At 41.2% G+C, this 12,237-nt stretch overlaps 1 protein-coding gene across 7 annotated transcripts in view; it reads right to left on the reverse strand.

Moving 5' to 3' along the window:
- LOC118737427 (rho GTPase-activating protein 7) overlaps positions 1–12,237 on the reverse strand; it is a 396,184-nt gene that overhangs the window by 51,915 nt on the left and 332,032 nt on the right. For all 7 annotated transcript variants that reach the window (XM_036467902.1, XM_036467901.1, XM_036467907.1 and 4 more), the window contains 3 exons: positions 2,156–3,171; positions 760–1,978; positions 599–641 (listed from right to left, as the gene is read on the reverse strand). In XM_036467902.1, coding sequence (XP_036323795.1) covers positions 599–641; positions 760–1,978; positions 2,156–3,171 — 2,278 coding nt within the window. The remainder of the gene's footprint in view (positions 1–598; positions 642–759; positions 1,979–2,155; positions 3,172–12,237) is intronic.

The following is a 12,237-nucleotide window of genomic DNA, read 5'->3' on the forward strand; positions in this document are numbered from 1 at the left end:
TTTTCAATACCTATTCATCCTTATGCACCAAAAACTTTGAATTTGTTCAATTCTACGGAATTTTGACTTAAATTTGGTTATGTTATTCTAAATTGCACTGAACTAAAAAAATTGAATTAATCATATCTTTGCAATTTCAAAGTCTTTTAAAAAATCATGCCGTCACAGGGTAAAACTAAAAGCGTAGTTTTACCATATTTGACAAACAGCTTCGTGAATATGTATATTCAATGTTTCGTGTGTTTTGACTTTTTTTTTAATTCTCTGCAACGTAATATCTTTGAAATTTTGTAGTTCCTACAAAAAAATTTACGTTTCGTGAGTATAATGATTTTTGTGGGTGCAAAATTAACTGTTGCACGGTGTTATTTGCCTTTTTCCAAGCTGCCAGTACCAGCAGGCAAATCCCACACGCAGCGTTCACTGTACGCACATCAATGCCAGACCTCCATGCTCTTTAATAGTAAACGCATAATAGAGTTGTTGGCCATCGCAGCGTTGGAGATTTTATTTAACTAACCACTCCCTTAACCAATTAACTAAGTAATCTATTTTTTTCATTTTATTTTTTACTTTGTATATCATACGTTGTACTAACCTGCTAAGTAGCGATCACTTTGCGACCGTGAATATCGCAGCGTCTAAAAATAGAGATAAAGAAATAAGTCATTACCAACATATTTATGTACATACATGTCTGTGCATAAGTTAGAGAGTGATGAACTATTTTAATTAACTTCATATGTATTTCCAACTCACCAACTTCTGGCCGGCAAAGTCATCGCGTCGCGTCTTTTCCTGCTTCAGCAGCAATGGCGCCGAGTTTGACTTGGTTGTTAGCTCTTGTATGCCCAGACTTTCATGCCCGCTATGCAGCGATGCACTACTCGGCGAAGGCAGCTCTGCAAAGTGCGTCGGCGATAGCAAAGACTGGAACGGTTCCTGACGCAATGCCAACGACAGCTGTCCACGTTCCCTGCCACGTCCGTGCAAATGTTGATGCAATTTACGCGTCAGCGGATGATGCTGCTGTGGATGTTGATGTTGCAGTGGTGAGTATTGATAGTAGACGGCCGGCAGTGAGGTGGTGTCCAACGAGTGGCTACGACATTTCTGTGCACGTCCGCCGCCGCCACCACCGCCGATTGCGCTGCCATAAGGCATCATAATTGGCGCTGTGGCGACGATGGCATTGAATTTGCGACGCAGCACCACACTGTTGCTGCCACCAAGCGTATCGTTCGCCGATGTGGAGCCGCTGCGACTGCCACCACCGCCGCCGCCGCCGCCGCCACCGCCACTACCGCTAGCGCTGCTCGCATCGCCATCATTGCACTCACATTCGTAGTATGGTCCCACTTCGAACTCATCGTGGCCCTCATCATATTCGTCTGCCAAATCGGCCACATCCACAACGCCGTCATCGGCAGCCTCCGCCGTTTCGAGCGCATCATTGCTGTCAACGTTATCGCTGTCATCTTGTCGTGCACGTTGATTTTGACGATGACGTTGACGTGCGGCGCGCAACAAATGCTGTTGCAACTGTTGCTGGTTTTGTAGTTGTACCTTGTGTTTTAGCTTGTCGGCTGCTGTAGTAGCAACCGTTGGTGGTCTCTGTAGTTGGCGTTGCTCGTCAATGTCATCGTGTGACTCATCGCCGCCATTGATGCCAATGTCTTCATCGCCACCGCCATGGGGCTCATCGCACAAGCTGAGCACCTCTAAGAGGTCTGGGTCATCTGAGGAAGCTACTGAGCTACTCTTCTGGAATTTCATTTTGCGTAGGGCATCCAAGCTGCTGACTGATTCGTTGTCGTTGTGCGGATTTTTCCAGTATGAATTATCCTTTGGCGGCGTTGCCGTTCCAATGCCACTTTCGTTGTTGTCATTGTCCAGGCCGGAGGAGTCCAGCGAAATACCCGACTTGCCTGAGCTGAGCGCGCCAGTGGCCTCCTCACATGCCGAAGATGAAGTAGAGCTGAAATTTAAGAGAAATTAGTTTTTCCATAAATGAAGTGACGAAAGAAAAACTCAATACATATTGGATACGCTCACAAAGTTAAGGATTTGTATGTCTCTTGATTAATATTTGATCTAGTTTTAAAAGAGCCCCCTAAATTCTAAAACTTAAACTCATTTCTTTCTATTTACTTACTTATTGTCTTCATCGACGGCGCCAACACTCCGCAATATTGACTCCTCAGATGTCCAAATTGTTGAGGTGGATCCTTTTTTGGTCACATCGCTGCCGTTTAACAACAAAGACGCCGCTGTGCTGCCACCGACGCCGCCGCCGCCGCCGTTGCTCTTTGATGCTGATGAGGTCAGCAGTGTGGATGGCAGCAGCACTGTGTTGCCTAGTTTTGTAGCAGCTATGGCCGGAGACGGTGTTGTCATTGTCGCATGATTAATGCGCTCCCGTTTTGGTATTGCCAGCATTGCCGCCAAGCCACTGCTACTGGTAATGTGACCACCGTTGTTGCCGCCTTTATCGGCGTTTGCCAGCAGCTGCTGCTCCTGCTGGTAGACCTGACTCTGACTTTGGTTTTGGCTTTCTCTCTGTGTCCACTGTGTAGCAGCTGCTGCAGTGCCAGCGCGCATTGTTTCCATATCGTTTTCCAATTGACGTTGTCGCCTGTTTTTAAGTGATTCCTCATCGGTTTCTTGGGCGGCGACACAACCATTTAATGTTGTCATTGCCATCGTTGGTCGGCGGCAGTCACTTGTCGTAGCCGCCATAGCTCCCGTTGCTGCTGCTGGTGTTGTCTCTTCAATTTTCAATACTGTCGCCGCTGTTGGCGAGCTTGTTTTTGCCGCGGCTGTTAGCGCACTTGTTGTCAGCGCATCGTTGCCGCATTGTAAATTTGTCAGATTATGATAATGTTGATGTTGCTCGGTTGTGGCATTAAATGTTGCTAAACTGTTGCGATTGCCTTTGCCGCCACTGTGTGCCGCCTGCGATTTTCCGACAAGTTCGTGCAACAGCTGTTGTTGTTGCTGCTGGTGTTGTTGGTGGTATGGTGTCGGTGCCGATAAAGTGCGCATATAGGCAACAGTTGGCTTGACAGCCGGGGTGCCATTGCCGTTGATGTTGCTGCTGTTGTTGTCGGCGCCTAAGCCACTATCGAGGCGTGCACAATCAAGGTTAAACGATTGCAATGGAATGGTTGCCTGTAAAAGGAAGAACGCATACAATAAAACGTACAGATGAAAAAAATATATAAAAAAAATAAAAAATTTTAACAGAAATTGCAGAATAAAAAAAGTCGCTTGCGGATCGCCTCGCCTCGAATGAAGACTTGAGGGCCAATCACTTTCAGTTAATAATGGATGGAAATCTTTAGCAATATCTAGTCGGACAAGGCCTTATGACACCGATAATATATAGCAATTTATATTTATGTAGGTAAGTGTGTGCGTAGCTGCAGTGGCGCGACATGAGTGGCTGGCTGCGCATGACTGGCTAAGTTGTCTGCTGGTTCTAAAAGGACCTTGAATTTTTTATAATAAATCGCAGTGCTGCGCCACCACTTTTGCCCTTTATTTTTTTGTTGGTGTTATTTTATTTACTTTTTTTTTTGCTGCTGCCATTCTTTACTATCGAAATGCGATTGTTTTCGACGTATTTATGCAAATTGAAAGTCGTTTTCGAAAAATCTCACGTCTGCCCTTTTGTATTGTTGGCAAAAACAGTAAGCGAGCTCTGCGCCGTGAATGGGCTTTAAAGATCTTTAAGCGCATTTGACAATTGGTTGGCAGTTTTGTGAGTTGTCATGTGGGTTTTAAGCGAAAAAAGTGAGTGAATTTTAGTATTTCATGCTGGTACACTTCGTTGCAAGAGTCATCATCGAAGTTCAAGGCCAAAAGAATACATAAATCATTTAAATTTAATGTAAGTTGCAGGGGGTTTGCGTGGCCAAGGATAGATTCAGGAGAACGATTTCAGAGATTCTGCTGTGAAGCTATCATCTTCGGAAATATGTTGTTCTGTGAAGTGTCTTCCAGACAATGGTAATACACAGTGCCAATTTTGGAAATTTTTTGAAAAAAATATACATATTAAAACTCCGATTTTCCCATGCGCCATACAAGCTTGTACTCCGGCTGGTCTGTGAACAAATTTACCAACTCACGGCTAAGGGATATTCAGTGGTTAGTTTGTGGCTAGTGCGACTGGAGAAGAAGAACGATGAACCCTAAGAACACCCCGAAGAAGTTTATGAGCGATGCCCTGCCAAAGAAGGCACGTTTTGCACGAGTGTTGGAAAGTATGGCGCTAATATTAATTCGTACGCCATAAAAGAGGGAAAGGGAGACCTCGCGCCGGCATCAAAAATGCTGGCAGGTAGGCCGGAATGTGGCTTGAAAATTCCATTAAAAAATCAGCAACCAAACGGTTACAATACTGGATTTGGTTATTGGTCAGTTGAGGAATGGGAGCCTCCACTCGAAAAAAACGAGGAGAGAATAGTACGGTTTAAAAAAACAACAACAAGATTCCAAAGCAGATGGTATATCGAGTATATTTTGTCTAATTTACAAGTACGAAAATCGTGTTGTTTGCACTGATCACGGCAGGATAAGCCTTCTCTCAATGGTTAGTGCGACGTAAAAACAAAATATCGATGAAAAAGAAAACAAGTCTCAAATGAGACCCCGCTCTTTTAATGACCACCACGGAAAAAGCATAAAGGACTCTCATTTGAGGAAATGTCCTTAAAGAAGAAGGTGCATGTTCCCGACTGATTCATGTCCTCTGGAGAACAAACGGTGACATCACCGCCATCCAAGAAACACAATGGACAGGGCAAGAAAAAAATTAGTGGGCCTTTGCGACGTCTATTGCAGCTGTTACGTAAAGGAGCGAATATTCGGTGTTTGATTTGTGGTGGGAGAGATACTTCGTAGACGAATACTGCCGTTCATCCCTGTGAGCGAGCGTATAGCTAAAATCCGCATCAAAGTGGGATTCTTCAGCAACTCGCTGATTTGCGCGCACGCTTTGACGGAAGGAAAGGACGAGGCGTCCAAGGTATTTTCTATAAGCCCTCGGAGCGTTCATATGAGCACTGCTCCGACACGATATCAAAACCGTGCTTGGCGATTTCAATCCTAGGGTAGGCAAGGAAGGGATCTTTAGCGCCACTGTCGGAAATCTCAGCCTCCACTATGAAATGACCGATAAAGGATTGCGGCTGATCGACTTCTCCGGGCCCGAAACACTTTAGTATGTAGTACTAGGTTCCAGCATAAAAATATCCAGGAAGCTACCTGGCTGTCTCTGTATGGAAAAACAAGAAACAAAATCGATCAAGTTTTTAGAGGTACGTACACTCCGACGGCCAAACATCGATTCGGAAAACTATCTTGTTGCAGCCAAGATGCGCACACGCCCAAAGTAGCAAAGCAAAAATGCAGCAAAAAAATGTGCGTCCGACAATGCAAGGAATGCTCAACGTCGAAAAGCTGCAATCAAAATAGACGGCCAGTTTATTCTCCACTTGACGCTCATTAGGTACCGACGCCGACAGGTACAGGCAATGTCAAGAAGCTGCAGAGTAAAAGATGCCGCCAACAGAGTCACGCTGAGTCGGGCGCAACTCATGCTAAGTGAGACCGATATAATAGGAATCTAAAGAGGTAAACGAGTGGTATTCGTCGTAATAAGAAGAAGGAGGCTGCAATATAGGATTGGGGAGAACTTTAAATGCTAGACGACAGAAAAAAGTCATGGAAATATAGTGACCAACGTCCAGAACGTACTTCAATTATGAAGGGAATACTTTTCCTACGAAGGTAGTGTAGAAGACAAAGCCGAGCACCCAGTCGATGATGATGGAATCCTTGCCCTACCGGCGGCGGGAGCTGACTGCCGGAATATGGTTCTTTTATCAAAGGAAGTTAAAAATTTCCGCCTACAACTTCCTTCCTCGAATGATGCTGTGATGCTGTGAATGATGTGTGACTTTCTATGAAGAAGTTAGATATTTAGCCGTTATTTTGGACAGGAAACTAACTTGGCAGTTCAATGTAAAGAGCATTGCAAGAAGGCTGTGACTGCCGTGTGCGTCTGTACAACAGCAGTGGGGGAAAATGATGCCTAAAGCCCGACATTGTGAACTGGGTGTACACTGCGATGGTGCGTCCCATTTTATTTTACGATACAACAGACTGACCTCCTACTATGATTCAGCAGCCATCTAATCCGATGGCTTCAAGTTAGATCTGAAGGCAGGTAGTGTACTTGCAACAACTCTCCCTTGCCTCAGTTTCCGTCTGCCAGACCTCTGTACCTGAACTTAGAGCAATTATTGAAGCTGAAAGATAGCTGATCGATTCGTTTATTAATTCCCCTATTCTCCTGCCAACTGCAGCTAGAAAATATTTTTATCGAACAGGAAAATACACGATGCATAAGAAGGCATATTTGGCGTGAGTTGGATAAACGCAGATCTCGTTCTCTCCTCCGCTTGGAACGTCCACGGCTCCGACATGTAATTGGAGTTTTCACTATTAGCCCATGAAATTTTGGGTTAACAAAGTGCAAGCTCCATATTTCTCTAAAATTCCGTGGGAGTAAATGCGTAGCACCGTGAACAAAAAAAAACTCAAAAATCAACGCTATTTTACAGCTACCTGAAACTTGCACTTTATTATACTAACATTTAATAAGCTATAAAACTTTATATCCGAAATTTTTCTAAAAATATTGTTAACTTATTTATAGCAGGCCGTTAAGATAGTGCATCCCATGGATGAGATTTTTTTTTATTTTTATAAAAATTTAAAATCGGATTTACACGTTATTTGTTTTAAAATATGCTAAATTTTTATGAAAAATGTATGAATATTAAACAAACGAGAGGAAAACTGTACATAAATACTGAGGATCAAAAGGGTGCGCTATTCGAATGATTGCACCCACACAGGCTGTTTTGCTGAAGATCCATTTGTAAGTGCTACAAAAGTTAAGTTTGTGTGGTGCTTGAAATTCTTGAGTATCTCTTACTAAATGAATAAATCGAAGACTATAAAAACCCAGCGAATATGTTTAGCTGAGCCTAGATAAATATTAAGCGATTTATCTTGTATAACTCGAACTGTTAATTTCGTTTAAAATTTATTTATTTCCATTTATTTTAGTTTTTTTTTTTTAAATAAAAAAGTGTCGCAAAACTTACGTATGCAATTTATTCAGCGCTCGAGTAATGCGAACGCTGCTGCTTCTGTAATGACCTGCTGTAATTGCGAATTCCCGTTCACCCAGCAGCACATTCGCGGTGCATTTCATTGCATATGCCGGGACAGAGGACAACAGTAACTACTACAAATGTACGAACATACATACGTATATGTATGTATACAATGCGATGAAGCGTTGCCGAACAGTCCAGTCCACTTCAGTGCCAACAAGTTGAGTTCACTGCGGTCCATCATTGCTGCAACACCATATTTGGGCAACAGTGCAACTGACAAGATGCGCAATTGTCATTGTGCCGTGTAGACATGATAAAAATCAAAAGTGTCTGCAACACAATGAAATGCGTACATGTGTGAGCACCAAAAAAAAACGAAAGAAAACGTACCGAAGACACAACCAAACACACAACAACACTTGCATATGTCAGCCGAATTGGCAATGCGCCGCCGCTGATATAATTTTTTGTTTTACCGATTCCACGCTATCTCGCTATCGCTATTACGGACATGATCGCCGTCGTCGCCAACAGATGCCACTAAGCCCACAGCAATTCATTCAACATAAAGCGGCAAGTGTGTGGCTGGCCTAATGTGACCAACTATTTCATAGCTCAAGGAAGTAGCTGTTAGGCTGGGTTAGGTTAACGCCGCGAGCAGATCACGACAGGTCATCAGCAGCGCAGTTTCGCGTGAGTCACTGTGACCCAGAATCTAAAACTAGAATTAACTAAGAAGTACTCGCACATCATCACACGCTTTAGCAATGAGTCTACCGCTTCTTTGATGGCTGCTATTACCACCTAAAAGACACTGCAGAATTCTGGAAGCCTGCAAATATTTTTACTGGAGAGTTTCGGACAAAAGACCCATCCACCAACACTGTCTCCAATTTTTAATCCGTCCGTTCTTCGAGCAACCCCGCCCTACCTAGTCTTCTCTTGAGGGAATATAGGTAGGGAAGGAGCTTCTGGGAGCCATTTTGGAGGAGTTTGTAATCTACGTGTTCAGCGCGAAGTCAAAGCCCTCTAGAACTTCCGAGTGTTACTAGCCGGTTTGCCTTAGCCTAATAGAAGTTTGTGATGCTACAATTCTGTCTTCGATATCCGCAGACGACGTGTTCAACGTTACGTTAAGCGCCAGTGTAGGTGTGGTTCCTAATGATCCATAGAGAGTTACCTTTCTTGCAATAAGCATGTTGATCAATCTCTCTAGCATTTTTAGTAAAAACGAAGACAGATTGATAGGCCCAAAAATGCCTAGCGGGAACATAACATGCCTTTTCCGGCCTTCGGGATGAACGCAACACTGACCACCCTCCAAGCATTGGGAATATACCCGGTCTTCACGCAGTTCGCATAAATGGAGAACCCTTTGCAGTTACGCAAGTATGATGCCATCAGTCTCCGGCGAATTTAATGGTTTAAACGAACTTATCGCCCAGGCCATGTGACAATCGTCCAGAAGATCGGAAAAGTACAGGGACTGAATTACAAAATATCGAAAAGAAGTGAATTCGACTGTATTTCGAAGTACGAAAAATATGTACTGTACTTCCTAAATAAGTACGGTTGGTCACATTAAACCCACCCCACAATTGTGTGTGTGTGTGTGTGTCACATGTTGCTTTGGCATGCAACACGCGGCAAGCGCTGCACGCAGCTGTCAGTTGCATTTGTAAAATTTCGCAATGTTGCAAAAGTAAAACACGCTGCTTGCTATCTCAGGGCACTTGCGTTTGCTGTTGCTGAATATTTGCTAGCTATTGAATTTTACCAATAAATCATTGAAATCAATTTCCGCTGTTGGGTTTTTTATTTGGTTGTCCCTTGCCGGCAGTTGAAGCTTAAATCGAATTCGATGCGTTGCCTGTTTTTGTTTTTTGTTGCACATTTCTTATGCAGAGAAAATTGTCAATTGCTTGCAATGTAAATGCAATTGACATAACGAACTTACAATGGCTAAAAGACGAGCGCAATATCTACATATGTATGTATTTATATATGTAGGTTTGTGCTGCATACGCACTACATTGTTGCCAGAAGTCGCCAGCAACATTACTGCTATGGCCCTAAGGTCGCAAGGAACACCAACACACACACACCTAACAATGCAGGCTTTTGCATGTTGCTGCTGTTGCTGCTGTGACGTATGTATGTATGTTTGTGTGCATGTATGCTGCTGGGCCTTATTGCATCCTTTGTTGTGTGAATCATTGTGTCCTTCACATTGGCTTCGCCTTGATCGCTCTGCTTCAAGCCAAGCTGTTTCAATTCACTTCATTTATTCCATTTATTTATTTTTCCTGTTTTGTTAAGCTCGCCAGATAACATCTTCGCTGCCGCCGCATCTAAAGTAGTTGATACATGAATCTCATCACGTAGCAGCCAACAACATATGCGTGAATTTTTCATTACAATCCCTTCAAGCAGTTGCACTCTGTTGCACGCGGCGGTTAAGCTGCTGTGCTGCTACTATGTACCTGCATATATGTATGTAAGTAATGCTTTACTATGCGAATAAATCAGTAACAATGCTTGCAAGCTATTATTTATATCCACATGTACATTAGACCATGTCAGAAAAATAAGTTCGCAGAATTTGCAATGGAATTTCGAAACAATTTATTTTTTATTTTTTGGTCGAACGTGGGATTCACCTTTTAAAATTTTTCGTCGTTTCTTCAGCATTTAAACTGGGTTCTTTTTAGTGTGATATACCGGAGAGTCAATTGATTTTGATCCAAAGTTAATTCGCCTTCTAGTATTTATCCATCAGATCACAGTTCTTATCACTTTAAGGTACCCACCCAATGTCAATAAATTAAAGGCCATTGAAAATCTATGAACTTTTGCTAGAGATGTATTTCGACCAAACAATTTTTCCCCCGAAATTCCCTGGCAAATAAACTTTTTTGTTTGTAAGGTGGCACGATCTAATGTACATATACGTACATGTATGCAGGTATGTAAATAGTATGTGCAAATAGTTTGCTGTCTGTTTGCTTTACTTTCGTCCCATTGTTGGTTGTATTTCGTATTGTACTTTTCATTAGGCGAAAATTGTTGGCCACACTCTTCTCAGGCTGTCAATGCTTAATTGCAACAAATGTCGCCGAGGAGTCGTGGCCGTGAATGTTGCCACGAATTTTTTTATACAACTACAAATTTAATGAGCTAACATATTTTTGTGGTAGTAACCAATTTAAATTCGAATTATTTAAATGAAAAGTAGAGCTGATCAAAGGCCAAGGTTTACTAATTAAAAAAAGTGTTAAAAATAAGAATTAAAATTGAGAACTACAACAAAGGCAACAAAATCTTGAACTTAGAATTCAGTATTTGCATTTATACATATAAATTCTTTAACTTTAACCCTTGGCTGTACGAGAATGACTCTTGAAATTTATTTCAGAAGTTTTTTAACTGTAGTTAACCAGCATATTTTCTGGGGGACACAACCAGTGTTACCAGGCGAGTTTAGCATTGAATTTTACGCTCTAGCCCTTTTACCTCTAGGTTTAGCTTAATGGTCTTATTCGGGCCTTTCTTTAGTTAAAATGTTGGTAATGAAATTCAGTTTAGAACTTATAAAATTAGTAATGGTCATACTAAAATTTCTTGATATTTCAAATACTACCGTTTAACGAGACAAGAACGCCAACCTTCCTATGCATTTTCAAAAAATCTCGTGAGAAAATTTTGGTAATTGGCCCTTTTTAGATACATATTTATCGACGAATGAAAATGCATAACCACATACTTAAATACTCTTGCCTAAAAACAACAACTTAACTGTTAATTGCTTTTACTATGACAATAAAAAACAATTTAAGTCTATAAAATAAATAATTAAATGCATTTATTATAAAAATTCCAATGCAAGTTAAATTGAATAATGCGACAGTGAAAGGTAAAAAAAATAATAATTAACAATCATCGATTAAAAGACTATAAAAAATAAAAACGCATCTTCTATAAGTGGTTAGGTTATGTTGATGTGGCAGTGAGTTCAAATGGTCAACTCACTTGAAACACGAAAGCTTGTGTGGCAGAATCTGGAAAAAAATGTGGTAGATTAAAAAAAAAAAATGTGGTAGATCTCAGGTTTTGCATCAAACTTTGTGCAAAAATTAAAAAAATTCTGCAAGGTTTCACCTAAATTGCAAACTTCTTAATTGTACTCTAAAAAAATAATTTTAGTATAACAAAGTGCAAGATTGAAGTTGCAAAAATTGCGTTGAGTTTTGCCAATTTTTTTCCTTGGCAGTGTAAAGCAGTTCCTGTCATATCAAGAGATATTTCTGGAACATACATTTTTTTGCAACCTTGCAGAGTGCTGCCAGCTTCTCTTTAAATCACATTACGATGTAGCGAACAAATGTGGCACGTTACAGAAACCGCTTCTTGGGATTTGCCGATTTTAACAATTCTCAAGTAAATGTAAACAACGCCTCAGAAACTTTAGAAGCACAGAAATTTGCTAATACTCGCCGTTTTTTAACATTTTCGCTAGTAATTCTTTTTATAAATCATATATTTCGCAATTTAATATAATGAAACCACATTTCCTGTTGAAAAATTTATTATTGAGAAACTTTACTATTTTGCAGTTTATTTTATCCTCCCATTCGGTTTGGTTTACTTTTACTTGAGAAATTTCATCACCGCCGTGAATGCGGAATCTTGTATTATATCATTCTTGGAACCATATAGTGTTTAGTGTTGAACAATTTTTGCTCTTAAAATTAAGCAAATTATGTCGAGCAAAAATAAAACTAGGTACTCAAAAAAGCGAATATGTGGTAGGTTACAAGCCTTGTGTGGTGAGAGGCTCATCAGTTCTTTCGTTGTGTTTTTCTTTTCGATTTGCGACCATAGTAGCCTAATTGTTATACAAATGTTCTCATCTTGCCATGACCTATTGACCTTTTTAATAATGTCATTAACTTGAAGGTTGCCATTGGTATCACAGTTTTGCCTCTGATTACATACAGTGGAAGATTGGTAACTTTTCTGGCTAGCTCATCGACCCTGAAAT

The sequence above is a fragment of the Rhagoletis pomonella genome, unplaced genomic scaffold (assembly GCF_013731165.1).
Source record: "Rhagoletis pomonella isolate Grant_MI unplaced genomic scaffold, Rhpom_1.0 Rhpom_scaffold_00004, whole genome shotgun sequence".
Taxonomy (NCBI): domain Eukaryota; kingdom Metazoa; phylum Arthropoda; class Insecta; order Diptera; family Tephritidae; genus Rhagoletis; species Rhagoletis pomonella.